Source organism: Sporobolomyces salmoneus (genome assembly GCF_050403485.1).
Source record: "Sporobolomyces salmoneus JCM6883 DNA, S_salmoneus_JCM6883_v1_ctg53, whole genome shotgun sequence".
Classification (NCBI taxonomy): Eukaryota; Fungi; Basidiomycota; class Microbotryomycetes; order Sporidiobolales; family Sporidiobolaceae; genus Sporobolomyces; species Sporobolomyces salmoneus.
In genome coordinates, this window is record NW_027481110.1 from 1 (window position 1) to 27,197 (window position 27,197).

A 27,197-nucleotide genomic window follows, 5' to 3' on the forward strand; every position below is an offset into this window, starting at 1 on the left:
TTTCTTTTCTCTCCCGCTGCCTTTCTCCGTTCCTCTCTGTCTCCCCTCGACGTCTAGCTCGTAACGTTGTCTCGGGATCGGGGGTCATGGAGCGAGGTTGTCGGGATCAGCTACGCAGGGCAAAGGGTGCAAGAAGTGCAACGTTCGCAACATGGGAGCTTGAGGAGACGGGAGGGTTTTAGAGTTTTCTTGTTGTGCTTGTGCCTGCGCTTGTTCTCCCTTTGCTGCATTACCTATCTTTATCTACTTTTCACATACTCGCTCTCTGAGGCTGCGAGTTCGACGGAAAGAGACAGAAACAACGGGCGAGACGTCTGGATCCCGGCTCACTTTCGCAGCGCTCGCGAACTTTCTCTCCCCCGTTCTCCGCCGCTCAAGGCACAGGCTACGTGCAGTCAGTCATGTGCTACTTGCGCTCCCGCCTGTACAAGATACAACTTCGAGCTCTCGAGCGAGCCAACCGAGAAGTCAATCGTTTCCGACTCCTGACCTCTCTCTCGGGCAGTTCGTCCTGTCCGGCTCGTCCGAGTGCTACGGGCCGGACCGTCGCGCGACCCGGTAAACATCGATCGGAGCTCCACCAGCCCTTTCTTCCCTTTGTTCCCCTTCTTGTGTCTCGATGGAAGAGCCGTCTACCGCCGACGATTTCCTTTCGTCACGTAGCTTGTATCAGCACAATGACCAGCCCCGAACCATCGTGCTCCTCTGAGTCGACTTCCCCCTGTATCTGTTCGTTCTCCTCTTACCTCTGAACCAGTGAAAGACTCGGAATAGGCATCTGAACTGTTCCCTCTTCTGTGCAGATCCAGGAATGCCGGTTCACACAGCTGACGCACGAGGTGGAATGTTCAACAGGTGAGTGAGTCCGTTCTGTCGAGACTGCGTCTTCCCTGCCTTGAACACTCTTCTCACTCTCCAGTTCTGCCGGATTGGCAACCTCCGTCGATGCTCTCAAGCTATTCCTTGCCACGGCGCCTTCCACTTTCCCGCCGACGATACCACAGACCGACCCAAATCGCGCGGCTTTCAATCAGCTTCTCCTACCGAGCAACGATACCGTTTCGTGCGTTTTATGGAACAATTTCTACTACATCACTGGAACCGACATTCTCCGCATCCTCACATTTCGTTTTGCCGCATTTGGACGTCCCGTTCGGAACTGGAAGAAATTTGGTGAAGGAGTGTTCAGTGACCTCCGGAATTTGAAAGCTGGCACGGATGCAATTCTCGAGGAGGCGAAGGTAAGCTGCCCTCTTCCCTCACCCAATATCGTCCGCGCTGACTCGTCGCTCGAAAGTCAACATTGCTGGAGACACTCTTTCGCCATGACTGTATTCGCACTCAGAAGAAACAGAAAATCTTCTTCTGGTTCGCTGTGCCGCACGATCGACTCTTCCTCGACGCGTTGGAGCGGGATCTCAAGAGGGAAAAGGCCGGCCTTCCAAGCACGTCGACAGCTCTGTTTGAGCCAGCAATAAGCTTCCGTTGGAACCACTCGGACGCTCTCTACAATCGAGTCTTCTCGGAGCATGCGAAAGCATCTTCGCAAGCCTCTGGTTTGGTTCTGAGTGGTTCTCCAGGTCGACAGGTTCCTTCGCCGTCATCGTCATCCCTGATCCCTCCTCCTCGACTTCCAGCGTTCCCGAAGTCACCTAGTAATCACGACTCAGAAGGCATCTCCGATGCGACACTCGTTGTGGGCTCTTTCCCCATCTTCACCGGGTCTTCCAGCTATAAAGATTGCACCCGACCTGTCAAGGTCGCTCGTGGTCTGACACCGTCGCAGGCATACAGTTCGTCCTCTCAGTTTGTCTCCCTCGAAAACTTGCGCTCTCACTGACACCTGTCCCTGAACATAAAGTTAAACCTGCGGATGAGCGACGACGGCCATGGAAGTGTACCTTCGAATCCTGCGGGAGGAGTTTCACCCGATCCGAACACTTACTCAGGCATACGAGAACTCATACTCGAGAGAGGCCTTTTTCGTGCACGGTTTGTCACCGCCAATTCTCGCGATCGGACAATCTGAAGGTACACGTACGTTTTCTGTATGGCTCTCGGGGTTTACTCAGGCACGCTGACGCCTCGAACTCCTCAGGCTCGCAGCCATTGAACGTCGACCATTGAATATCAAGCGTTTATTATTGATTATACTGGCCTTAGGCTATCTTGTCTGCTATACTATCGGTCTAAGTTAGTGAGTAGGAACGCAAAGGGCGGTGTCGCCTCGAGAGTAGATTGACTGTCATCGCCCTCTCGATGGACTGGTCAAACTAGACAACCAACAGCCCGATATCTGCGCGAAGGCGTAGACAGCGTGGAATCGAGCAGGGAGAGAACTCAGCCCAGTCGGTGCAATTCGAAGTGTCTACCGCCGTGCTACGAGTTGAGCAGACAAATAGACTCCGGCTCGAGCTGAACGCTTCTAACTGCTTCTTCTGCCGTTCTATCTCGCACTGTAAGAGCAGCAAAGCGTGCCCAACTACAAATTTGCTGCGATCCGGAGCGTGTGCTGTCAGCCGGTCGAGGTTTTGCAACTATCTTCATTACTTTGTCGTCGTTTCTCTCCGTGTCTCCGCTTCGAGAGATGTCACACCACACAGAGAGTCTTCACGAGAGGGCCCTCTTACTTTTCGCCGTGGCGCGCGCATCCGTAACTGGGTAGTTCTCGAACTTCGCTCTCTCGCTGCACGAAACTTCGGCTCCGTCCTTTTCTGGTTCCACTAAGCGCGAGTCTGAATTCCAATCTAGTCTACTTCAGTTTCTCGACTATCTCGGTACATACTCGCGGCGTCGACCCGACTCTCCAACCGTTCGCACAACAAGAACGCTCCACTCAATTTCCGATTCAAACTGTAAGTTTCTTCGGGCGGCGGCGTGAGTCGATGTTTGAGCATGACCGGGATCTGCTCGCGTACCGTACGAGTGATCTTCGAACCGAGGAGTCCGAACGGGAACGGAGATGGCGAAGATTTTCGAAACGGCATCGCGAGCGCAAATAACGAGGTCAAATGAGCTGAAATCATCTCCTGTCAAGTCAAAAGAACGAGAGATGATGATCAGCTCTGCTCCTCTCCCGCGAATCGATAGTTTGACACTACTGTACTGTACTCACGTCGTTCTCTTCCCCCGTAAAGTATCCAAGTTCGCGAGAGAATCGAATCGAGTCGGGTCGATCTTCGTGAACGGCGCTCGTGAGCAGCTTCCCGTACGTCTCGATGAACTCTTCACTGTATTCTTGACTCGCTCCAAAGTCGATCAACTCGATCTGCAGGCGATTGCGTCAGTCCTAGTAAACAGTCTGACGAGAGAGAGAAAGTCTCGCTTACTTTCTTCGTTCGTTCGTTGTAGAGAAAGTTACTCCAATTCGGATCCGTTTGCATGATCCTAAACCTGAACAACTCGTGAAGACACAGGTCCAAGATCCTCGTTCCGATCTAACGCAAGTCATCTTGAGTCAATCAAGCGGTTTCGACGAGTAAGATGAGAGTTTTGAGACTCACCCAATCACGTTTCTCCTGATCTAGGTTCATGACCGATTTCAAAGGTTTCCCATACATCATTTCCGTAGTCAATACCATCTTTCCCGACAATTCCTTGACAACTTTCGGTACGTCGAAATCTTTCTTCAATTTCGAATCTCGAACGAGTTGACCCATCCTCGTCCCGAACGAAGCTTCTCGTTCGTAATCACATTCCTGGATCAACTCCCTTTCGAGGACTGTGAGCGTATTGTCGAGGTACAATCCGCGAGGTAGGACTGAAGTTGCGAGTAATAACCATTTGAGATTCGAAAGATCACTCGAGATCGATTCCCTCACTCCCGGGAACTGGACTTTGACGGCGACTCGAAGGTTGTCGGGACCGTAGGAAGAGGCGAAGGGAGAAGAAGGGGAGAGAGTAGCTGAATGAACTTGTCCGATAGAAGCGGCGGCGAAGGGTTTCATGTCGAATGACGAGAAGTGGTGCTTCCAATCCGGTCCGAGATCTTGAGTCAAGACTCGCTAGATGCCGTCGAGAAAGGAGCTGGAGTCAGTTCCGTGCTCTAGACGATAAGAGAGAAAGAGATGGATCGATTCACCTCGGTCTGCCACTCCGGCATATAATTCGCACTATTCTGTACCCTATGCAGCACTTGTTCAAGCTGAGGTGACAACAACTTTGTATCTACTCTCCCGTTTCTCTCTTGTAAGCTCTTAGTTCCGAGAAAGCCGAAAGAACAAGAAAGTGCGAATCACCTTGAATACTCATAAACTGACCCAACTTCAACGCCGCTCCTCTCATCTTCGACAACTTACTGACGAGTCTCTCGACGTTCGCTTCGCTAAGTAAGAGGCCTGGTTGGGGTTTCGAAGCATCTTGAGAGCCGGAACCGTACGTCGTTCGTTTGACCGCTTCGGAGGCCATACCGAATCCTAGACCTGCGGCGAGACCTGAGACACGTGGTCGAGCGTAGAGATAGAGTCAGACGACGAGAATCGAGAACTCGAAACGAGAATAAGTGGAGTCTTTCTGCTCACCTCCGTAATGCATCAATCGGCCTAATCTCGAGCTCGGTACTTTCGACGACGTCAACTGGTTCTACGCGTCGAACAACGAGCAAGTGTTAGCTGTAGAACATACCGAGAGAGCAGAGAGAAAGAAGCGCACGATTTCTACAGTTTGCTCTTCCATCGTCTGAGCTGAAGGAGGGATCGGAGTCGTTTCATTAAGGGGGTCTATAGCTGACGGTGATGCACCAGGATCTGCTGAGACTGGTCGAGGAGGTTCGGGGACTGGTTCTACAGGCCGAGGAGGAGAGGGAGAAGGTTCAGGTCGAGAAGGAGGAGGGGAGGAAGTGATTTTTGGCAAAGGATCTGTCGGTGTAGGCGAAAGAGGAGCTCGGATTGTTGTAGGTTCCATCGTCGATATCGGTTCATGATGTACTGGTTTCGATAGAGGGACAGGGAGAGGGAGATCGGAGGTAGAAGAGGAAGAATGAGGTAATTGCGAGGAATTCGATACGACTATCGGAGCAGTTGCAGCCGTAGCAGTCGGTTCTGATCGTACAGGTCGAGGAGTAGGCCGTACTGTTTGCTTCCGTGTCCATGTCTGGTTCGAGGAGACGGCAGCGAGAGTCGATCTAGAAGTTCGAACCTGTCTCGTCGCGATCGATAACCTGATCAATCCCGAACATACTGCCGCTACATCGTTCATCCTTGTCGTCCCAGAAAGGTCGCGCCTGATTGAGAGTGAGAGGTGGGAATCGAAGAGTTAGATCGAGTTGAATGAGATCTTCCTGTCCCTTTCTCCATATCAAGCGACTCGGATACACACTCAAGGATGTCGACAATCACTTCAGAAACTAACCCTCGTGGGATCCCGAAAGCAGCTTTCATCGTTCGTTCCCTCCCCTCCTCCTTACTTCCTCTCCTCTCTCTCTGTGAATGAACTGACAGCTCGCTGCATCGATCAGGAATCAGTACCGGACTTCATTGGAGGCCCAGATGGAGACGCAGAATCAGCACTTAAAGCATTAGAAGAATCTCTCTCGTTCGTCGACTCTTCCTCTCCCTATCCCTCCTCTCTCCCAGGAGGAAGCTAGACTGCTGCTGATGCTACTGATGACGATGTGATAGGAAATATCGCTTCATGGAACAATCTTCGTTGACCCGAAGAGCTGGATTAGAAGAGAAAATCCCCGAATTGGAGAAAACTCTCGAAATGATCAAAGTTTTGATCGCTAAAAAGGTAACTCTCGCTCTCTCTGGCACTCTCGTTGGAAGACTGCCTCCCGCGGAGACAGAGGCGCGGAAAAAGCTAATGTTGGATCGTGCGTTGTGACGGAAACAGGAACAAGCAGAATCGTTTGAAACGACTTTCGAATTGAGTGATACACTGTACGCGAAGGGAGTGGTAGAAGTGGTAGATGAGGTGTATATCTGGCTAGGGGTGAGGCTCTCTCTATCCTTATCTATTCCTTTGCTCGTTCGCGGAAAATTTCGATTCTCGAAACTGATTATCTTTGATCTGCTTTCCTTCCTCTTCCGTCCTTCGTCCCTCGCACTCGATCGTATCACCTCAGGCATCTACTATGTTATCCTACCCTCTCCCCCGTGCCCTCTCCCTCCTCACCTCGAAACTCTCCACCGCCGAAAAATCCCTCCTAAACGTCCGAGAAGATCTCGCATGGTTACGAGATCAAATTACGGTTTGTGAAGTCGGGATCGCGAGAGTGTATAATTGGGACGTGCAGAGGAGGAGGGAGAGGAGGAAAGCTGAAGAGATTACACAGGAAGGGGAGTGAAGGGATGAGATCGAGGAAGGAACTTGTATAGATTCGTTCTTGGGCTTTGTGTAAATGATGACACTCTGAGAGTGTTAGTTTCGAGCTATTGAACGCAGAGAGTCGATGAGTCCATGGTTGATGCGTCACTGGCAGCAGGCGTCCTAAACTCGTTGCGACGAGAGGTTTGTCCGTGCTTTTCTCGCGAAGACATCGCGCCAGTATGAGCCTCAGAGCGGGTCTTGTCTCTTCCGCCATTTGCTGTATCGACTCGTTCTGGCGGTTGTCGACGGTCCAGTGAGAGAAGTGAAGAATTGATTGGATTTCAACTGACGACTTTCGCGACTTTTGCCCGTTGCCCCCCTGTGGCCTCATGGGGCGCTCCAACAACGACGGTGGATAGCCTCTTGAACGATAGCGAAACAAGCCTTCTACTGGATATCGAGAGATCGGAATGCCTGTCTGTTCTGTAAAGCGAAAACGACAGTCGGGGCGAATCGAAGAGAACGGCACAAGTTCATCGACCAGCATCGATCTTGCCCACAATCCTGGGATACTTCACCTACTTTGGCTAACCGCCTCATACGAGAGGCGGGCTCTCCCTAGGAACTCGCAGCGAAGTCGGGGGACAATCCAGCAGGCGAAAGAAAAAGTGCCTCGAGAGCCTCGCCCGTGCTTTTGACGTCAGGGTGTGGCCTAACGACTCGCGGCTCTCCCTCGGCTCACTGCAGACCCGACGAAGCGTTCGGCAACCTTGCGCGCGCGATTGTTCAGACCCACTCTGTCCGAGTCGTCTGCTAAACGAGGTGAATTCAGCGTCTCGATGCAACACCTCGAACGATGCTTCGGGTCGATCGACTCCGCGACATACAAGAGGATATGAGAGCACTTGGCGGAACGTCATAGTCTTTACACGTGTTAAGCTATCTCTCAAAGCATATCCGACAGAAACGAACAACGAAACATTGAAAACCCAAAACTTGTTCATCCCTATTCCGCAGAAGTAAAAGTAATCCTCGAGCTGACTGTCACTGACTTGACAGCATCCTTCGCATCGACACACTTCGCATTCCCTCCCCGATGCCTCACTCGCATTCAAGATTAATCGAAGGGACTCCCCTCCTCCTCTTCCTCTTCCCTTCTCGTGTTCTTCCCGACACTACTAGCTCCCCTAGTCGGTGGTGGTGGCGGAGGTTGTTTCCTCACACCACCAGTTGATGAGGACTGTCGAGGCATCGGAATCGGAGGTGAAGGTCGATTCTTCATTGGCGAATAATTCTGACCTGCGAAAGGCTTTTCGGTCGAGTTGAGGCGTCGATCTTCCTCCTCCTCTTCCTCTTCTTCATCATCGTCCGTCGTTGAGGTACTCCTTCGAGTCGAAGTTGAGGATCTCATTGAATCCCGATCAAAATCTCTGCCTCCTCCTCCGAACCTCGTCTCCTCCTCCTCATCGTGTAAGACAACATAAGCTGAAGGAAACATTCCCTTTTCTTCCATATTCCCACCCATCGTTCTTCCGATCCACCAATTCTCATCGACTCTTTTCTCAACTCTGATCAAATCCCCCTTTTCAAACGATAATTCGTCTGTCGAACTCGTCGAGAAAGTCCATTTAGCTCGATAAGTACGTCCTACTGGCGACACTGTCGATTCAGCAGTAGAAGTGGAAGTCGAGATGGAAGAATAAGTTCTCGGGAGAGGATTTCGATCATGAGAGAGGGAGAAAGTTGAAGGAGTTGAGAGAGGAGGAGCAGTTTGAGTACGATTGAGAGGAGGTGGAAGAGTACGAGTACGTCGGGGAGTGAATTCGAGTGTTGAAGAGTAGGAGGAAGGGTCGATTAAATCTTCTCCATAAGGATCTCGTTCGACTTCTTCTTCTTCTTCATCTGCTTCCCGATCTAATCCGTTTCGAGCAAAGCCCTTTTGGTCTCGATCCTTGAGGGTTCCGTATTTCGGGGTTGAAGAGATCGAGAGTTTCTTGAAGCTAGGCATGGTGGGTAACGAAGGAGGGGAAGGGATCCATCTTGAAGAAGGATTCGAAGCTGCCGAGTTTGATCTCGATCGTTGTTGTTCACTTTTCGAGCCTTCTTCCTCTGCTCCTCCTTCTTGTTCTGAAGTACCAGACTCGACATTCTTCTTCTTCCCTCCATTCGTCAACGCAAACCTCTCCAATACGCTCCCACTTCGACTTCGATTCTCTTTCTTCGATTCCTTTTCCCCCTCGTTACTTCCCTTCTCCTGCGCTTGCGCTTGAGTCGTAGAAGATACAGTACTTCTCCTCGACCTTCCAGGTCCCAAACTACTCAATAACCCACTCCCGAATCCACCTCCAGTCGAATGAGTCGAAGAGTCGGAGAATGAACGATTCATCCGAGTTGAAGCTGGGATCGGTTGCGGTTGTTGAAGCGTTGAGGAGCGCGAACGAGCGGGAGAAGTGGAAGCGGTGGGAGTGAAGGAGAGAGGGGAATTCGAAGTGCCGGTTGTTGTGCGATGTTGAGGGCCGCTAGAGGAAGAAGAAGAGGGGAATTGAGATCGAGCACGTTGAAGGATATCGACGTAGTTTGTTGCGAATCCTATAGATCGTATGCTCAGCGAGCGAAAAGTGTCAGATTCCGCGACGAATGAAGACTGATTTTTCCGTGAGAAAAGGAAATTGATAGACTGACGAAATTGACACTCTATCAGATTCCTCAACGCCTCGATATCGTCCTCTACCGTCCCCTCGATCGTTTCAAACTTGCTCTGAATCGTCTCGCAAGCGTCGCTGTATGCCCATTCTAATTGATCCAATTCATGTTCGACGTCTTCTCTACTCTTCTTACTCTTCTCCATCTGTAACACCCTCTTTCCCTTGAGTCAATCGAACATTCCAACTCGGAGAGAGTAGAAGGCACGTTACCTTTCCCATGAACCCTTCAAGAGTAGATCGTTTCTTCTCTGCATCTTTCAACAATTTCTCCAATCCTTTGATCTCTTCGAACCTCTCCTCGATTCGTTCCAAATAACCTTCCCTCAATCCATCATGTAACGTCGTCGATAAGTCTCCTAACGAGAGATGTAATTGTCCTACAATCGAAAGAGCGGAACCTACTCACGAGTGCACAACTCGAATGAGTCGACTCCGACCTCACTCTCCAGCTGGAGACGCTCAAGAGGAAAACCGACTCACTGTATCTCCCATCGTTTAGCTCTACACTATCTGCCGCTTCTACGAATGCTTGTCCAACCCATTTCGTCGGTAACTGTTTCCCTCCTCCATCTCCCGAACTCGAGTTCGTTCCTCCTCTCAATCCCGACAAACTCGGTACTCCAATCCCTCCTTCGGTCCTAGGATCATTCCGTTCTTTACTGAGTGTTTTGTAGTAACTCGTGAACGTCGAAACGAGGGATGTGAGGAGAGATTTACGAGATGAGATCAAGTCGAGTTGGGAGGGAGATAGCGGGTCGGAGGTGGGTCGTGGTGGGGGATCTGATTTCGAGGTGCTCGAGAATGAGGGGAGGGAGGATTTGAGTCGATTCATCTCGACTGAGACGAGGAAGGGAGAAAGAAAGAGGATCTCGCGCGTCGCTGCGTGGAGTTCCAGCAGTTCGATCGAAACTCGCTCCGGCTCGTGAGGTTGAGTAAACTAGAGAACGTTGAGTCTCGAGTTGCAGTATATGTATAAGAGAACGAAATAGTCCGAAAGCTAGTATCGAAAAAATAGAACCGGAAATGAAAATGAAAAATGAATATTGAGAAACCGAGAACCTTTGTTGATTTTGCTTTTCTTCCTTGCTCCTCCCCTCCTGCTGCTCCTCTCTGCACTCCTCAATCAACTGATCGTCTATCCATCCCTCCTATCGCTTCCCGCTCCAGTCCCACTCCCGACAACTCTCAACCCCAACAAATTCCTCGCCTCCAATACTCTCTGACACAATTTCCCAACGTTCGCCGCAGCCAACACTACCTCTTTATCCAATTCGATCGAGAAGGCTTCTTTGATCGCGTACGAGATGTGAGAGGCTTCGTCGAGAGTGTAGAGGATGAAATCGTCTGGATCGGAGAGTTGGATCGTTGAACCTCCGGGAGAAAGAATCGGAGGCGAGGTAGAGGAAGGAGACATGAGGTCGTCCTGGTTGGGGGTCTTGGACTTCTTCGAGGTTGAAGTGGAGCCGGAAACGGGAACGGGAGAGAGGAATTCATCTTGATCGATCGCTTTTGATTTCTCCTTCTTCTTCTTCGATGAACTCGATGAGGAGGACGAAGACGAAGACGAAGACGAAGAAGACGAGAACATCGGACGAGTGATATTCGAGGTGGAGGGAGGGGTGACTGGTGAAACGAGGAGATGACGAGTCGAAGCTGGAATCACTTGAGGATCCAAACTTAAAGTTTTCGCGATGATCGAAGAAAGCGTCCTATGAGCTTGAACCGGTTCATCCGGGTTCAAAGGTTTCTCAACTAATCAAGCATAATCATGATCAATCGTGTCAGCTTTTCACGATTTCCACCCGAGTGAAATGAGGTAAGAGAAAGCGAGAGAGAGAGAAGAACTGACCGAAGATTTCGATCGGACCGGAAGAAGCCATGACGGAATGTTTGCCATCATGATGATACCTCAATTCATACGACCCAGTCCTCCACGGCAATTTCTTCCCACTAAACGTAATCTTTCCTTTCTCAACTCCCTCTCCATCCCTTTCCTCCTTCTGTTTCTTCTCCTCCACGTCAGAGGAGGAAGCTTTATATTCATCACCTTGCCATTCATCATTATAAACCCCTACCCATTTCCCCTGACTACTAATCTTCGTGACGAATTTCGATTTCCCAATCATTCCATCGAGTCGATAGATCCCTACCCAATCTTTTCGGGAATGATTCGTTGGGGCCGTCCAGTCGAGCGAGATCGATTCTCCGAGATGGTAGCGTAGACAAGGGGCGGTTGAGGTAGACGCATGGGGAGGTCGGTCGAGGTCGAGAGTCGAAGATGGAGAGGGTCGAAGGGAGAGTGAGTAACGAGATTGATCGTATCGGTCCAAGTCGGTTGCGACTCGACTGAACGCAAAGAAGAGAGAGAGTCAGTGAGGTGGAATAGTGTGAACCGAGGGAGAGGAAGAGAGCTCGTACCTGATGACTAGACGTTCTCCAGATTGTTGCAATAATAATTTCGTATCTTCGACGTAACCTTTAACAGCAGGACCAGCTACAACGACACGACGAGTTCCAGTCATCGATCAAAGTCAGGATAGTAGAGAGAATCGACTCACTCTTGCTCAAGAATTCCTCGAGGGCGTCCGCAGTTTCCTCCAAAACTTTCTCGACAGTCCCTTGAACCTCTTTCACATTCTTACTGATCCTTCCCGCAACTTTTTCGACAAACACTTTCGAACTCGACATTGAACGAGGTCGACCGCCTGCGTTGGAGCCCTGCTGGTCGTGTTGAAGAGTTTTCGTAGCGTTTCGTAAAGTTTTCGTTACTCCCGCATCTTTTCGGATCGTGTTTCCATAGAGACGTTTCATATGAGGGCTGTACGGCACGCAACCAACCCGGTCAGTTTTCCGTAGCTCTATCAGGCGAGGGAGGAAGAAAGAGGGAGACGAACTTTTCGATGAAACTCAAGAACCACCAATGAGCAACGACAGCGATCAAAGCTTGAACCAAAACGACTTTACTAGCTGAAATCAAGACGATTCCAAAAAAGGCGCAACCTCCCATTGAACGTTCCGGGTTATTGAGGAATCGATAGATTCCGGTGTAATATAATTCGTGTGGATAATGAGGGATGAAGAAATCACCTAGATCTCGTTTATCGAAGAATCAGTATCTGGGAAGAGAGCAAGAGGGGAGGAGGGAGAGGATGTACCGTAGAACCAACCGAATGGACCGAGAACTTCGAAAGTCGATTGAGCGGACCAAACGTGAAGAGCGATCAATAACTAATCGAAAGTCACTCGACGTCAGTCTTTCGTTCATCAGTGAGTGTGAGGAATAGAGACTCACGAGTCCGAGAGTGTGTCTAACTAGCTCAGATCCTACAGTCCAATCATTCGGAATTCGATAACATTTCCAAGCCAACACCAAAAACGAACCTATTCTCCCCTCTCTCCTCATCAGCCTCGTCTCCTGCAACTTCTAGTAGAAAGAGTGAGTGAGTGGGTGGAGCTTACCATAAGTCATGATCAAACTTGAATTATACAAACTCTTCCAATTCTCAAACGCATCTTTGACCGCTTCCCCTCGTTCTTCGTAATGATAATGTTTCAAGAAATGTCTCACGATCCAATTCTTCTCGGATTGTTTCTTCAACGCGAACCCTAGGATCACCGTATGGAACGAACGCCAGACGAGGGCGTTGAGGGATAGGAAGACGATTAGGGATTTTGGGGAAGAGAGGAATGAGGACGGGAGGAAATAGGGTAGGAGGGAGTAGAAGAGAAGTAAACCGAATAGGAGATCGCGGGTACTGTTCCTCGTTCAATACCTTCATCAGTTTTCGACGAGGGAAGCGGATAGAGAGAATGAACGACAAACCGGAAAGGATCGAAATTCTTGAAGACCAATAAATCTTTCCTGAAATAAACATTATCCAAATCATGTCTCGAAACCGTCTTGTTATCCTTAACCGTTTTGAATGAGAACGCGTTGGTGGTACTTTCGAAAGAAGTCGTACTGAAAGATCTCGATTTCTTCTTCTTCTCTTCCATCTCGTCTTCGTGTTCATGTTCATGTTCACGTTCATCTTCCGTTTCGATCAAAGTCTCAGTCTCAGTATTCCCACCTTCCTCACTCCCATTACTTTCCCTCCTTTCCCTCGGAATCTTTCCATCGAACGAAGAAGTCGCAGTCTCAGTTGGGAAGAGTGGAGTTCTCGCAGCTAAAGGTTTCCTAGCGCCTCCGTAAACTCGTTCAATATGAGGAGTTTCGAACCAATGCAAGAATCCGAATTGAGCGGCGTGGGCAGCGAGAGAGACGAATAAGACGGGAGGGGAAAACGTTAGGAGTGACATGGCGTAGTATCCGGCGTAACCGACCGAATACATCGGGTGAGGCGCCAGCTACAACAAGACGACGGGTCGGTGAGCTCCAACTCGAGCAGGTGAGAGAGGAAGAGAGTGAGGCTTACTTCGAAAACTCCATCGAAGACGAGATTTTGTAAAGAAAGGAAGAAAGCGTCTCCCCAGTACCATCTGTCAGCCCCAGCCCTTCATCAGCTCTGTCTTTATCGTCAACAGCTCAAAGTTGAAGAGGGACCCACGCATAATCCTTTACGATCCTATGAGCATCGACTTTAACCCAAAGGTTGAACAACAACAACGTGATTCCACCGATCCATCTCAACAAGTGAAACATTCCCGAGTGATGATTGCCAGAGGAGGTGGGACCGGGGAATTTTAGATAAGTGAGAGTAAAGAGGAGGTAGGAAAGGAAATCGTTTAGGAGGATAATATCGACCGAGAATCGAAACATGAGCCACGAATTGAATTCGATTGGAATAGACTGGAAGAGTAGACGAGGATGATGAGTGAGGCGAGTTACAGGTGGAAGGAACGGAACGAAGGGGGAAAAACGAAAAGTGTCAGTGCTGAGAATTTCAAACGAGTCTGTCCTTTACCTTCCCCTCCATCCCGATGACCCCACTATCGAGGACTCGAGTACAACAATACGAGGGGCTCACCTTTGGATCATAATCATCCCCCATTTTCTTCTTCAATTCCCTCTCTACCCATTTCGCCCCTTCCGTCTGTTTCTCCTCAAACTCGAACCAACCCGATTTCTTCGCGTTCTTGACGATCCATCTCGTTTTACTTTGTTTCGTGAGAACCCAACCCAACCCTGCGTTGTAGGCGGTACGGAAGAGGATGAACGAGAGGAGGAAGAAGGGACGAGAGTATTTGGTTGGGAGGACGAGGAAGATGAGGATTTGAAGGCCGAGGAGAGTGAGCGTGAGGAGATCGATGTTCTATTTGGATATAGGAGGAAGAAGGAGTTAGCGAAAGGAGAGAAGGAGAGAGGAGGAGAAGGGAAAGAAGGAAAGGTTACGGATTTTGGGAAACGAGGATCAAACAAACTCGACAACATGTCATGAGTTTGAGGAATCTTGAACACTATTCACGCACGTAATTCCGTCGTCAATCGGGTATGTCAGGATTCAGCAATGAAAAGATTTCATCCTCGACGTGGGGAAGATAAAGGCGAGTCGGAAGAGAGAGAATCGAGGGTGGAGAGAGAGAGATGGAGACTAACCAGTTCCCTCTGGAGTTTTCCCAAACGGTCCATCCTGATCCTGATTAATCTTGGTTCCTTTGATCGTATCGTCAGAATCTACCGCATTCGAATCATCGAGTGAAGAGGGAGAGATGGACGTGTCTCGTCGTTGTCTTGCAATCGATTCCTCCGATTTCCCGGCAGTTGTTCCTTGTCGGAGTTGACTGGATGCTTCCTCCGTACGAGGATCATCCGGATCTAACATTTTTGAACCGAGTGATTGTCGAGGGAGAGCGCAACGAGATGAAACGAGTTTCGGCAACTCTTTCGTCTCTCTTCTTCTCTTCACTTTCTCTCCTCCGATCAGAAGTCGCCCTTTCTCTTGCAATGTCGTCGGATAAGAAACGTTTGTCCCATCCGTCCTCTCACCATACCCTTTCATTGACTGACCTTCGGCACGACTCTCTCTTTCTCCACGATTTTGACTCCGACTCCGACTCTCTCGTTCAATAGCTCTCCCATTCGTGTACCAATTCGCGGCGGGTGCGATCGCTGGTGTTACGGAACTATTGACTTTGTACCCCTTAGGTGAGCTCTCTCTCCTCTATTGCCTTGGAAGCGGAATTAGATGATTCAATCTGTTATCTCTCTCCGATGCCGCGGTTTCAACAAAATCTTCGAAACGAAACAGATGTTGTAAGTACATATTCACTCTCCCTCCTATTGTTGTAAGCTGTGAGCTGATTGATAGACGAGAGAGGGATGGTAGGTTAAAACTCGTATGCAATTACAAGTTGGGAAACCTGTCGCAGGAGCAGAACATTACAATGGAATGGTTGATTGTTTCAGGAAGATCATTGCAAGAGAAGGGTGAGCTCTCCACCCTCCCTGTCAACGCTCTCTCTCGCAAAAAGCAGTAGAGAACGACGAAGATTCGATCGGGAAAACCTTTTCCAACGTGAAAACTGACATCTCTCTTTTCGTTCTCATTCAGTGCCGGTCGACTCTACCGAGGATTAGTCCCTCCTTTGATGTTGGAAGCCCCTAAACGTGCCGTCAAATTCGCAGCGAACGATTTCTGGGGGAAAACGTATCGAACTTCGTTCGGAGTCGACAAGATGACTCAATCCCTCTCGGTCTTGACGGGTTGTAGTGCCGGAGCTACCGAAAGTATCGTCGTCGTGCCGTTCGAATTGGTAAAGATTCGGTTACAGGACAAGAACTCGACGTACAAAGGTCCGATGGATGTCGTCGCTCAGATTATCAAGAAGGAGGGAGTGTTTGGAATGTATGCTGGATTGGAACCTACTTTCTGGAGGTCAGTTCAACTACTTTCTTGATCGACCTATTGAGAAGATTGTAGCTGACATTCCGTTGAGCAACAGACACGTTTCATGGAATGGAGGTTACTTTGGTTGCATTTTCCAAGTTAGATCTCTCATGCCCAAAGCTCAAGTAAGCCCTACTCCCTCTCTTCCTTTGCTGAGTCTCTTGACTGATTCTGTGCGTGTGAGTAGTCGAAATCTGGTCAATTATTCAACGATTTCGTTTCGGGAGCTGTCGGAGGTTTCGTCGGTACCGCTCTCAACACTCCTTGTAAGTCTCGTCTCCTCGTGAATTCTCAGCTACGACGTCTACTCATGCTCTCTCTCTCCGTCTGCTCAGTCGATGTCGTGAAATCTCGAGTACAAAATTCCATCAAGGTACCTTTTTTCTCTCTCTCTTCTCTCTCCCCTCTTTTTCTCTCTTTCGCTGACCCTCCTCTTTTTCGCTGCGCTGTTAGGTCGCCGGTCAAACTCCTAAATACAACTGGACGTTTCCCTCGCTCGCCCTGATCGCGAAAGAAGAAGGATTCGGAGCTCTCTATTCCGGATTCTTACCGAAAGTGTTACGACTCGCTCCGGGAGGAGGAGTATTGTTACTCGTGGTTGAATTCACGTTGGGAGTCTTTAGGAATCAATTGGGTCCTCCTTACATTTAGACGAGAATGGAGAATGAGGGAAATAGATTAGGATTTGCGAAAAGTGATGGGAAAAGTGCGAGTGCGAGTGAAGACAGAGTAACAAAGAGGAGAAGAGACAGAGACAGAGACAGAGAGGAAGAGCAGCTTGTGATTGTGTGTAGTAACAACCCTCCAAAACGTTTTTTGACTACCTTATTCGGTATCCATCGTAAATTTACTCTTTTTGTGACTCAAATTCTTCCTTCCCGAATCCAAAGCGAATTGTCCCCTTCCCTTCCCTCCTCCTTCTGGGTCATCTTCTTCTCCAGCCCATTGTAGAACCAAATGTCGACCTAACAAATGAGCATGTTCGAGGGCCGAGAAAGCAGATTCTGCATCTCGACGAGTCGCAAAATCGAGGAATGCGAATCCTCTTGTCGTGTTGTTCATTTTTCGGGGGAGTCGAACCGATTTAAGTTGACCGTATGCACTACAAACGATGCGATTCACTCGTCAGTCCCAGTCCCGAGTGAAGAGAGAAAGGGAGAAAAGACGAACCTGAATAATTGTCTCAAATCTTTCCTCGTCGCTTCGAACGGTACATTCTTAACCAACATTTTCGTCGTCGTTTCACTGACCTTACTTCCTCCTCCTCCCTTCCTCTTCTCCTTCTCCCTCGCCGTTGAATCTCCAGTAGTTGTTCCACGTTGAGCGAATTTCACTTCCAATTTATGTCCATCCAACACTTGCCCATCGAGGACTTCTTTCCCTTTCTTCGCACTCTCGACGTCTCGGAATCCAACGAATCCATACCCCATCGATAAAGTCTTTCCAGGTGTAGAAGGATCCGGTTTCGTCTGAACTCGAGAAAACGTGTAACCATCTAAATGAGAATAACTCGATTGTAACCTCTGACTAGTCGTAATGAAATTGAGGTTCTTGATGAACAGGGTCGCTCCTGGTGGGGTCGTCGTTGAATCATCCGTCGAATTCGAGGTCGTCGGTGTTCGAGAAGTATTCGCTTCAATCGGTTTAATTCCCATTCCCTCCTCCTTCTTTCCTCCTGTCGTTGTTGTCGAGGTGGAGGACGAGTTCGACGGAGTTCCATCCCAAATTCCATTAGGAGCCTTCTCCAAATACAACACGCTCCCTCCAAACTGTTTATACAACAAACCTCTCCACGCCTCGGAGGCAGATTTCGAATCCGGCATATCTACGATCGCGATCGTTCCTGACGGAGGTACTAAGAGACGGTTCGGAGTACCGTAGGGTGCGAAGAGATGGGAGAGAGAGGAAGGGGTCGTCGCGTAAGGGAGGTTTTTCAGGAGAATACAGGTCGAGGATCGAGCGCCGGGTTGGGAGAATGCCGTGATGTTGACTCCTTCCTATAGGTACAGAATGAAGGAACGAGGGGGTCAGTAAGTGAGGAGAGAGAGGGAAAGAGGGAGAGGATAGAAAAAGTACGTTTTCGAAATATTGTTTGATTTCCCCAATCGTGTGAGCTTCAGCGAGGGCGACTTTGATTGCTGGATCACTCGAAGACGTAGGATCTAGTAACTCGGCTTTCGAAACTCCTAAACGATCCGCTACTGCTGATAACGCTGCATTCGACTGAACTCATTCGAAAAACGAGCATTTATTCATGTCAGTTTCTTTCCGGATCTCTCTCGCGCAGAAAAGTATCGGTATAATGAGAAGAAGGAGCACTCACGTTCAAGTAGAGTGTTCCCCAGCTGAACGCTTTCCCCCCAGTCTGTTTCCTCATCTCCATCCTCTCATTCTTCAATACATTCCCTTCTCCTCCCCTCGTTTGTTTCTCCGGTTTCGCTAACCTCCCGACGGCAGGTAAGATATGTAACAAACGACCTTGGAACGTTCTACCATCTAGGGCTTTGTACGCTTCGACTGCAGCGGGAGGGGAAGAGAAAGTGATGTAGGCGAGTCCTTTCGGTTGAGAGGTGGATTTGTCAAGGGGGAGATGAACCTACGAAAGGCAAGCAAGACGGGTCAGTTGGAGAGAAGAGAGAAAGAGTGGAGAGGAAAGGAGAGCGCACTTGTTCGAGTTGACCGTAGCCGGAGAAAAGGGATTCGAGATCTTCTTTCGTGGCGGAGAACGCCAAGTTACGGAGGAACAATCGACCCGTTTCGAGGATTGACTGAATCGTTAGATCTGGTGTTTCCTCCTCCGCTGTTTCTTCTACGTCGGCGTTCTTCTTTCCCTGCGGAAAGAGAGTGAGCAAACTTTCCCTGAAACTCATTGATAGTTTCGAAAAGAGTGAGACTCACTGATTCTTCCTCATCCTGTTCGAAAGCAGCCCCATCTTCCTCGTTCGCTCCTTCTCCTTGTTGCGATACTTCAACTTGATCAATCGTCCTCTTCATCCTCTTCGCTAAATATTCCGCATCCGTCAACGTTTCATCCTCTGCCGCATCATCGTTCGGGAACGACATGAACCCTTCTGTGGGTTCAATCTCGTTCTTCGTTCGTGTTTCTGTTTCTGTTGTTGCTGCTGGAGGTTGAGGAGAATTGGATTTCTGATTTCGGTTTGATTTCTCTTTCTTCTCTTTCTTCGCCGGATTCGTTTGCTCGTTCTGACTTTGAGCTGGAGTAGAGGTGGAAGCGCTGGTAGTGGTGCTGGTATCGTGGAGGGTAGAGGGTTTCGGAGGAGCCATGACTGCTAAGAATTCTTTGAATCGAGAATCACTACTTTCTCCTCCTCCTCCTCCTTTCTTATCCTTTGTACTGTTGTCGAGTTTGATTCGTTTATTTGCTGGTAACGATTCTGCATCTCTAGTCTGTCCATATTGGCATTCGAGTGCGAGCGAGCGAGAGAGAAGAAAGAAGTCAGTTTCAGTCTACTTTTCTCCCTTCAGCACTGCTCTCTCCCCGAAGTGGCGAGTAAGTGAGAGAGAGTGAAGCTTACATCCTTAGCCCAATCTACTTTTACTTTACTTCCCCCTCTCTCCCCCGTAACCCAACTATCCCTACTCCATTCCAAAACTCCTTGTGCCTCTTTCCCAGATTTGAACCCTACGAACGCGATGCAACGAGAGGTACCGTCCCTTCTAGTGACGATTTTGAGATCGGTAATGTGGGAGGGAGACGGGAGGGAGGGACACGAGGAGAGATGGGAACGCAGGTGAGAGGACGAGACGGAGGGGTGAAGGGAAGTGAAGAGCAGTCGGGTATTCTCAGAGGACATCACGCGGGTCGTGTGTCGGCTGGATTTGAGAAAGTGGCGAGTGAGGTGAAGGAAGAGAAGCAAGTTCGAAAAAAAAAAAGTTGAAGGATCCGGAAGGTTTATTCAAATTCATTCACTCTCGCTTTCGACTGCAGGCAAGCAGGCAAACGATAGGTTGACTAGTGATAGTAATACAACACACGGACAACAAGGAATACGATAGTTAAGCTTTCGACTTTTTCTTTCCCTTTTTCTTCTTCTTTCCTCCTCCCGTCGTCCCTGTATTCGTTTCTCCTTCTCCACCCTCCTTAGTTCCTTCCCCTCCTTCCGTCGTCTTCTCTCCTTCCACACCAGCCGCCGGGACTGCAGAAGGAAGTGGTTTCTTCTGTTGTCGATTTTGAAACCTTTCCAATAATTGTCGATTGAAGACGTCGAATCGATTCAGGAACACCGTTGAACGAGTCTTGAATTTAATACACTTCGTACGTAACCGCTCCCTGCACTCTATCAGTGCACTATTCCGCTGCTCGAGAGGGAGAAGGGTGAACGGAAACGCACAGTAACATCATCCGTTACTTTAATCACTAAGAGACCTAGGGAAGGTTTCCATCGTAAGCAATACCGAGGCTGTTTTCATCAACACGAACGATCGAGTTCCGGTCAGCTTGAGAGACGAGCAGGAGAGAGAGGGGGGAACTGACTTGGATGGGAGAGGAATCGCAGAGAGCGTAACAGGATGAGACGAATCGGTCCCAGTTTGTGAAATACATTGCTCCTTCTAGCGTAGTGTCCGGTCTTGGAGTCGAGAGGAATTGAGGTCGGGAACTGATCGAGAGAGGAGAGGAAGTGACGGGAGATTAAGCCGGATCGATACGGCGGGGTTCGCTACGCGCTGGACCGGGCGATACTGAGCGTCTACGGTACTCTAGCGTGTTGCTTGTCGCGAGGGAGTGACTTCTCGGGAAGCGAAACAACGAACCTCTCTCTTTCACTTCTCTCCCTCTCCCCACTCTTTCCATCATGCTAGATCGACTCTTCTCCTCGTCCACTACTTCCTCAGATCCACCAGCGACTCTAACAGCTCCCCTCTCTCGCCGAACATCAACAGAGAAAGCTCCAGAATATCGTTCAACCCTCCTGACTCTCTCTCCCTCCAACCCACTCCTCGTCGGACTCACAACGACCGTCTTTCTCACTAGTACATATTTCGGCTACTTGCGATTCGGGAAACGGATTCGAAACGTCGATGAGTTGGTATTATCTTCGAAAACGAAGAAATTGAGAGGATTCGTTACGAGGTTGACTTCCCTACTTCCGTTCTATCGACCCCCTGAGTTAACCGGGAACTGATGGACCGTATCGAGGATGGCACAGTGTAGGAGACGCGGATAATTTCAGGGTTTGGCATAGACCTTTGTTGAGGAGGTTTGAGAAAATTCCGACGAAACGAACTGGTACGTCTCGCTCTCTCCCTGTCGATTCGTTCTCACCAGGCGATCTTCTTGAGACTGACGATTCGAACGAGTACGTGTACGTGTAGAGCTCAAGGGTGAAACGATCCACGTTCGTCTAGCCGGGGTCGACGCTCCCGAAGTACGTTCTCCCCCTTCTCTCTCTCTATTACCTCGCTGCTTTCTCGCTAAACCTTCTCCCTCCCGCACCATCCTTTCCTCGCTCTCGTTCCTTCAGATGGCTCACTTCGGCAAACCCGCTCAACCGTATTCCTCCGAAGCCTACGATTTTCTCTCCTCTCTCGTCCTGCACAAACCGGTCCTCGTCGAGTTGTTCGAAACGGATCGATACAAACGAGTAGTAGGGATGTGTTATGTCCGAAGGAAGAAATTTCCTTGGTTGGTTAGAGGGAGGTGGGTGAATGTTAGTGAGGAAATGTTGAGGGAGGGCTGTGAGTTCGAATTCTTTCTCCGGTTTTGAGATTGGGTTGATCAACGAGGAAGAGAGGGGGAAGAGAAGGAACTGATGAGATCGCGATGGAGAACAGTGGCGACGGTTTATAAACAGGCGGGAGCGGTACATGATGGGAAATTGAAAGAGTTTGAACAACTGGAAAGGAAAGCAAAGTCAGTCCTCACTCGTCCTTGTAACTCTCCCTCGACGATACGCTTCACTGACGAAGATTGTGGAGAGCAGGGCAAAGAAGATGGGGATGTGGGCGATGAATTCGAAAGAATACGAATCTCCTGCGGAATACAAAAAGAGAACTTTGGCTGCTAATAACTCGGATTGATTCACGCTCTTACTTGTCCTTTTGACTATACTTACTACTGTTGTTGTCCAATCGAATCACCTGTTACGAAACATCGAGAGAATGAGTGATTGCGAGAACGACTCGCTCGCGAAGGAGGAACGAATCGAAAAAGCTTCGATAGACTTCTCCGCTCGTGCCCACTTACCCGTCCTCTCTCGATACTCGCAGGCTGTCATGGTACGCATTCGATCGCTACGTCTGCATCAGGACCAAAGGTGCTGATCCTCGCTCCTTTCTAATTCTCATCAATCCGTCATCGTTTCATCTCCCTCTCTCTCCCTCACGACCCCTCACCCGCACCTATAGAGCACAATCAGTAAATCTACAAGAGAAGCCCGAACTCGTGAATTCATCAGTATCACCGGTATCTCGTCAGTCCCATCTCTCCCCTCTCTTTCCTTTTGTCCCTCTCTCCCTCTCTCTGTCAACTGACACCGATCCTTTCGAGCTTCAATGCAGTTCAACCGAAGCCAGTCGATACTTGAAAGCGTGTAATTGGCGACTAGAAGCCGCCCTCGATACATTCTACAATGATCCTCGTTCAAACTCCCTCTCTTCCTCTTCCTCCTCATCTTCTGCGAACACTGCAGCTCTAACAAAGAACCTCGAATCCCTGTGGAAACGTTATGCCGGTTCGTGCTTCTCCCATCCCTTCCGTCTTTCTCTCCCTCTCCAAGCTGACGATTAGGCGAGCGAGGATAGATGAGACTCACCCGGAGGAGATCGGATTAGAAGGAACGATGACTTATTGTTCTGATATCGGGGTCGATCCTGAACGATTAGAAATGTTGGGATTGGCGTATCTGACGAAAGCTCCTACTATGGGGAAGTTCTCGCGAGAGAATTGGGTCAAAAATTGGGTTTCGTTGCAGTATGCTCGCCCTTTCCTCCTCTCCCTTCCCCTCTGTCTCTCTCTCTCTTGATCGGGAAGGGGACGAGATGCTGATGATGAGGGAGGGTCCACAGAGCGGATACAGCAGAGAAACAGAAGGATTATGTAGAAGGAACTTTAAAGAAACAGTTGGAGAGAGATGAGGAAGTGTTCAAGAGGGTTTATGTCTATAGTTTCGATTATGCGAAACCTGAAGGTCAGAAATCTATGCGTGCGTTTCCTCTCTTCTCCCCTCTCTCCCTTTCTTCCCTCTCGCGCGCGCGGAATTGACGAATGAGATGGGATGAGGGATGAATAGCATTCGAGATCGCTCAAGAATTATGGAACCTCCTAATCCCTCTAGATCCCGCCCTCAAAACGAAGAGCGGAAATGGATTCGATCAAGAGAGATTAGGATGGTGGATCGAATTCTTGACCGAGAACGGTTCGAAAGTAGTTTCGAAAGATACTTGGTCACTCGTACGTTTGTGTCGTTCCTCTTCATCTGACTATCTGCATGATGACGGTAAGCTGATGAGAGGAATACCCACGTACAGTTTTTGGAGTTTACGAGAACTATTGATGGAGATTTCGGGAATTACGACGAGGAAGGTGAGACTCCCTCTCCCTCTCTCTCTCTCCTTCTCAGACTCAGAGATAGACACTGAATCGGGAACTGTGCTTGGTTTGTGATTAGCTGCATGGCCGAGTTTGATCGATGATTTCGTTTTACACGTGAGGGACACACGGTTGAAAAAGTAGTTACGCAAATATTCAACGCTGACATGACGAAAGAAGCTCTTATACTATCTTTCCCCATAACCGCGTGCTCTCGTGGCGAGTGAGTCAATGAGACGGGCCGATTCGCTCAAAGTCGCCCAGCGTTTCGATGAGCTCGAATATTCACGAAACAATCGCGCGAGACAAGGCTTTTTTTTGGATCGGACGCTCTCAACGGCTCGACTGAACCTTGGGTGACTCGCTCACGGGACACGAAGCGGACGTCATAGAGAGGAGAGAGAGTAAGATCGTTAACGAAATGCGTTTGGTAAAGAGAACGAGAGCGAGAAAGAAAACAAAAGTTTGGCTACAGCAAAAGAAAAACGCAGAGAATGGAAGGAAAAGATTAGATGAAAAGAAGGGGTGCGTATATAAGAAAGTAAGATATAGTGTCCGTGAAACGTAAGGGGTGGCGTAAGCTCAGAAAGGGTCTGTTCGAGATTCTGGAATCTCGAGAATTCGTAAAAAACTTTAAGCAGCAATCAACATCGCTCCGAACCCGAGCAACCCCGCAACAACCGACCATCCAACTCTCTCCGCTCCATTCTGCTTGACCGGTGCTGTTCTTTCCGCGCTCGTCGCTCTCGTCACCGTTCCTCCTCCTTTCCCATTCCCGTTCCCAGCGTCGTCACCTCCGAGATTCGTCGAGTAATTCCCAATAGGTCTCGTCGTATCCGTAAAACTACAACTACTATCCCCTTCTCTACACAAACACTCGTTCGTTTGAGGATTGAAGAATGGAGTCGAACAGTTCGTTGGGAGGGTGTAACGAGTATCTCCCGAGACGGGAGGGGGGACTGGATTATCGGGTGTGGGTTCGACGGCGGGACAATAGTAGCACCTAGTGAGAAGAACAGGAGGGGATTGGTGAGGAGATAGGAGAGGAAAGGGAAAGGGAGAGGAGGACGAACGTTTGCCAAGGGAAGTCTTCGAATGGACAACGGTTCAAGAGTCCAGCCTACCCACATCAGAATAGAGTAGTGTCAGTCTGTTGTTCACACGCACGCACACGCATCAGAGAGTGAATGAGTGGGAAACTGACCTCATTCTGTGGAATTCCGTTACACAACTTCGCATCTTTCGGTACATCAGGTTCCCTACACCCCAAAGCTTCGACACTCGCGATATCTGAATTCCTGACGGGGTTTTGTAACCAACTCATCATTTGTTGATTCGAGACGATCCACACGTTCGGGAATTCTTGGACCCAATCGAGAAAGTTTTGAATCATTGATCGAGTTGAAACGGGGTCCGAGATACCGGGGTAGCCGACGGCGAGATGGATCGGGTGGGAATAGAGTCCGAAGGGAGCTCGATTACCGTTATCTGATCGAGCGAACGAGGGGTTAGAGACAGGAAAATGGAAGAGGGAGGAGAAACGACGAACAGTGAGAGAGGAAAGAATCTTTCATCCATTGAAGGACGTCGTTGTTTGAACCTTCCAACCAAGGATCCATCAAGTGAATCTATCACATCAAAGAATCTCCATGAATCTCAATTTCACTTGAGAGAGATCGAGAGAACCGAGACTGACCTTCGAAGGATCGTTGTTTTCGAAAATTGCGTACATTGGAATCTCCCACAATCCGGGCAACTTTAATTGTCCTCGACATCCATCCGTGACGACCAAACAATCATTCGCGAGACCTGTGAGAGGTGTTGGAGACCTGGACATCAGCTTTGTCCTGCAAAGATGTAAAGGTTTCTCGCGCTCACCGTTATCGAGAGTATAAGGCCAATACTGTATTCATCCCCGGCTAGTCAGCTCACCTGAACCAGATCAAAGAAAGAAGGTACAGAGAAAGACAACTCACAGCATCAGTTCCGGAAGCGTTTGCCGGAATTGATGAAGTAGCCGACGAATCATACTGTACCTCTCTGGATTAGCTGTCCGTCCTCTCTGTAATGTCAGAAACGGAAAGCTAGAAGAGAGAAACGTACGACGAAATTTGCATCATGTAACAATTTAAGCGTCTCGGTCGTCCAATTCAACAACGGAGCTCGGAATCCAGTAATATCTTTCATCGGGATACCAGCTGTCGCGTCACCCATACACTTCTCTCAGCTTTCTCCTCTTCGAAACGAGAGATAGCTGATACGGAGGAGAGAGGGGACGAACCGAAAGCGTTGAGGGCTCGAAGGTTCCCGTAAATTTCGGAAGCGTTCGGAGATCCAACGTGCGTCATCGTGTGCTACTCCCACCAGACCAGAGGGTCAGTATGAATACGAGGGAGGGGAGAAGGAGGGAGGGGAGAACACACATCAGCGATCTCGTTTCCAGCGACTAAACCCAGAATTCAATCAGTTTTCATTTCTCGACGAAGAGCAGAGAAGGAAGGGATTTCAGAGCGTACCATACCATTCCGTGACCTGTCAGTTCCGCAACTCGATCCTCATCAGTGACGACATTCACCCTGTGTCTACATGTAGATGGCAGGAACTGACCATTGAATAATTGGAATAAGTCAACGAATTGAAATAAGTCATTTTCGGGCTACAACCATTCGGATTCTACACATTCCCAAACACTCGTTCCGCATCAGTGACTCCTCAAGAAGGGAGGGAGGGGACGGGAGAGGGTGAGAAGGGACGTACTTTTCGTCGAGCGAGGAAATAATCGAGTACTTCGAGCGTGTAACTCTACGCACAAGGACCAAACGTATCATCAATAAACTTTCGGCTTCGGTTGATACGCCGGACTCCTGCGCACCTGAATCGCATCGTCTGCGGTGAAAGCTATTCTCACACGAAAGCACAAAATCATCAGAACACTGAATTCTCGCTCGAGAGGGAGCGGCATTGAATGACTTACTAACGAATTGGGGTACGTCTTGAGGACTTAATCCACCAGGAGGACTCGTCGACGCGCACTGTACGTTCCCGTTTCCACTCCAGTCAATGGTGTCCGAAAGAGAGAGGGGGAACGTTCGTCCGGTCCTCGTGAAACGAGACTAGAAATAGGAAGAAGCGTACTTGACAACTAGGTAATTTGCATTCGTTGGGGTCACACGAATAACCAGCTGCCTCTGTTCTCACACAAGCCGAAACGCGCTTAGTTCTCTTTCATCGAAGGGAACGAACTAACGCAACAATGGGAGAAGGAAGTGCTAGGCGTACCAGCTGAGGAAGTAGGACCGGAGATCCCAGCACCTTCTCCTGAACCTTGAGCAGCGACGGATTGAGCAGATACGGAGGAGAGACTCGAGAGGGAGAGAAGGGAGATCGAGAGGAGGGAAGAGGCGGAGAGGAACGCGGAGACGGTTGCGAAGCGTCGGGTACGACGTACCATCTTCTTGAGAGCGAGGAGTAGGTGGGAGTGGCGGAGGCGTGAGTGAGGGAGACGATGAGAACGATGCAAGGGGTTCAACGTTCAACGATCGCCGAACCACAAACCAGTTTCAATTAGGCCGCTTTGTAAACTCTTTATTTGCGGTCTGTCTAGCTGTACGACTGTCTTTCAGAATTAGCGCGTACAAATTGAAGCGAGAGAATCGAGGACGTTTGAAGAAAATGAAAACTGAACGAGAATTCTTTTCTTGCGAAACTCCAGCTCGGTTCAAGCTCTTTCTCTCTAGCAGACTCGTCGAAGAGAGCTTCAGGAGCATCAGACAAGAGTAAGACTTTGACACAACAGGTGCCGAATCTCGTAACACTGCGAATCCCTTTTCGATGAACCATTTTCCTTTTCCTCCTCCTTCCAACCCG

General features: G+C 49.3%; 10 protein-coding genes across 10 annotated transcripts; 4 read left to right on the plus strand and 6 right to left on the minus strand.

Moving 5' to 3' along the window:
• Window positions 1-2,747: 2,747 nt before the first annotated feature.
• On the minus strand, window positions 2,748-5,196 carry COQ8 (protein kinase COQ8; the record flags this gene model as incomplete). The annotated part of the gene is made up of 8 exons (XM_076634155.1): window positions 2,748-3,029; window positions 3,116-3,268; window positions 3,330-3,437; window positions 3,504-4,004; window positions 4,082-4,167; window positions 4,239-4,433; window positions 4,521-4,581; window positions 4,651-5,196. 8 exons carry the CDS (start codon window positions 5,194-5,196, stop codon window positions 2,748-2,750), a joined length of 1,932 nt encoding a protein of 643 aa, XP_076485823.1.
• Window positions 5,197-5,322: 126 nt separating this feature from the next.
• PAC10 (tubulin-binding prefolding complex subunit PAC10) lies at window positions 5,323-6,286 on the plus strand (the record flags this gene model as incomplete). The annotated part of the gene is made up of 5 exons (XM_076634156.1): window positions 5,323-5,379; window positions 5,456-5,532; window positions 5,619-5,730; window positions 5,833-5,931; window positions 6,065-6,286. 5 exons carry the CDS (start codon window positions 5,323-5,325, stop codon window positions 6,284-6,286), a joined length of 567 nt encoding a protein of 188 aa, XP_076485824.1.
• Window positions 6,287-7,366: 1,080 nt separating this feature from the next.
• JCM6883_000718 (BAR and SH3 domain-containing protein) lies at window positions 7,367-9,786 on the minus strand (the record flags this gene model as incomplete). The annotated part of the gene is made up of 4 exons (XM_076634157.1): window positions 7,367-8,838; window positions 8,932-9,097; window positions 9,165-9,352; window positions 9,435-9,786. The coding sequence occupies 4 exons, from the start codon at window positions 9,784-9,786 to the stop codon at window positions 7,367-7,369; spliced, it is 2,178 nt and encodes a 725-aa protein (XP_076485825.1).
• Window positions 9,787-10,089: 303 nt separating this feature from the next.
• CHO2 (phosphatidylethanolamine N-methyltransferase) lies at window positions 10,090-14,716 on the minus strand (the record flags this gene model as incomplete). The annotated part of the gene is made up of 14 exons (XM_076634158.1): window positions 10,090-10,706; window positions 10,804-11,300; window positions 11,373-11,448; window positions 11,513-11,772; window positions 11,849-12,041; window positions 12,110-12,182; window positions 12,247-12,335; window positions 12,414-12,709; window positions 12,778-13,301; window positions 13,370-13,433; window positions 13,502-13,743; window positions 13,922-14,206; window positions 14,287-14,351; window positions 14,491-14,716. The coding sequence occupies 14 exons, from the start codon at window positions 14,714-14,716 to the stop codon at window positions 10,090-10,092; spliced, it is 3,507 nt and encodes a 1,168-aa protein (XP_076485826.1).
• A 122-nt stretch (window positions 14,717-14,838) lies between these two features.
• On the plus strand, window positions 14,839-16,432 carry JCM6883_000720 (uncharacterized protein; the record flags this gene model as incomplete). Its single annotated transcript, XM_076634159.1, has 9 exons — window positions 14,839-14,857; window positions 14,965-15,039; window positions 15,143-15,147; window positions 15,221-15,321; window positions 15,446-15,769; window positions 15,837-15,906; window positions 15,969-16,047; window positions 16,117-16,154; window positions 16,235-16,432. 9 exons carry the CDS (start codon window positions 14,839-14,841, stop codon window positions 16,430-16,432), a joined length of 909 nt encoding a protein of 302 aa, XP_076485827.1.
• A 174-nt stretch (window positions 16,433-16,606) lies between these two features.
• On the minus strand, window positions 16,607-19,596 carry MRD1 (RNA-binding ribosome biosynthesis protein MRD1; the record flags this gene model as incomplete). Its single annotated transcript, XM_076634160.1, has 7 exons — window positions 16,607-16,883; window positions 16,952-17,778; window positions 17,858-18,004; window positions 18,105-18,377; window positions 18,448-18,612; window positions 18,680-19,189; window positions 19,318-19,596. The coding sequence occupies 7 exons, from the start codon at window positions 19,594-19,596 to the stop codon at window positions 16,607-16,609; spliced, it is 2,478 nt and encodes an 825-aa protein (XP_076485828.1).
• Window positions 19,597-19,798: 202 nt separating this feature from the next.
• On the minus strand, window positions 19,799-20,345 carry JCM6883_000722 (uncharacterized protein; the record flags this gene model as incomplete). Its single annotated transcript, XM_076634161.1, has 3 exons — window positions 19,799-20,053; window positions 20,134-20,202; window positions 20,277-20,345. The coding sequence occupies 3 exons, from the start codon at window positions 20,343-20,345 to the stop codon at window positions 19,799-19,801; spliced, it is 393 nt and encodes a 130-aa protein (XP_076485829.1).
• Window positions 20,346-20,595: 250 nt separating this feature from the next.
• LCL3 (Lcl3p) lies at window positions 20,596-21,820 on the plus strand (the record flags this gene model as incomplete). Its single annotated transcript, XM_076634162.1, has 6 exons — window positions 20,596-20,873; window positions 20,950-21,029; window positions 21,116-21,168; window positions 21,265-21,478; window positions 21,575-21,653; window positions 21,724-21,820. 6 exons carry the CDS (start codon window positions 20,596-20,598, stop codon window positions 21,818-21,820), a joined length of 801 nt encoding a protein of 266 aa, XP_076485830.1.
• Window positions 21,821-21,901: 81 nt separating this feature from the next.
• DCN1 (NEDD8 ligase DCN1) lies at window positions 21,902-23,474 on the plus strand (the record flags this gene model as incomplete). The annotated part of the gene is made up of 8 exons (XM_076634163.1): window positions 21,902-22,018; window positions 22,148-22,212; window positions 22,301-22,473; window positions 22,544-22,712; window positions 22,808-22,944; window positions 23,032-23,192; window positions 23,270-23,324; window positions 23,410-23,474. 8 exons carry the CDS (start codon window positions 21,902-21,904, stop codon window positions 23,472-23,474), a joined length of 942 nt encoding a protein of 313 aa, XP_076485831.1.
• A 489-nt stretch (window positions 23,475-23,963) lies between these two features.
• Window positions 23,964-26,781, minus strand: JCM6883_000725 (polysaccharide deacetylase family protein; the record flags this gene model as incomplete). The annotated part of the gene is made up of 17 exons (XM_076634164.1): window positions 23,964-24,333; window positions 24,404-24,450; window positions 24,535-24,818; window positions 24,880-24,958; window positions 25,027-25,139; window positions 25,209-25,233; window positions 25,307-25,360; window positions 25,434-25,528; window positions 25,612-25,684; window positions 25,754-25,776; window positions 25,847-25,862; window positions 25,938-26,003; window positions 26,088-26,132; window positions 26,203-26,228; window positions 26,305-26,362; window positions 26,466-26,518; window positions 26,610-26,781. The coding sequence occupies 17 exons, from the start codon at window positions 26,779-26,781 to the stop codon at window positions 23,964-23,966; spliced, it is 1,599 nt and encodes a 532-aa protein (XP_076485832.1).
• Between the last annotated feature and the right edge of the window lie 416 nt (window positions 26,782-27,197).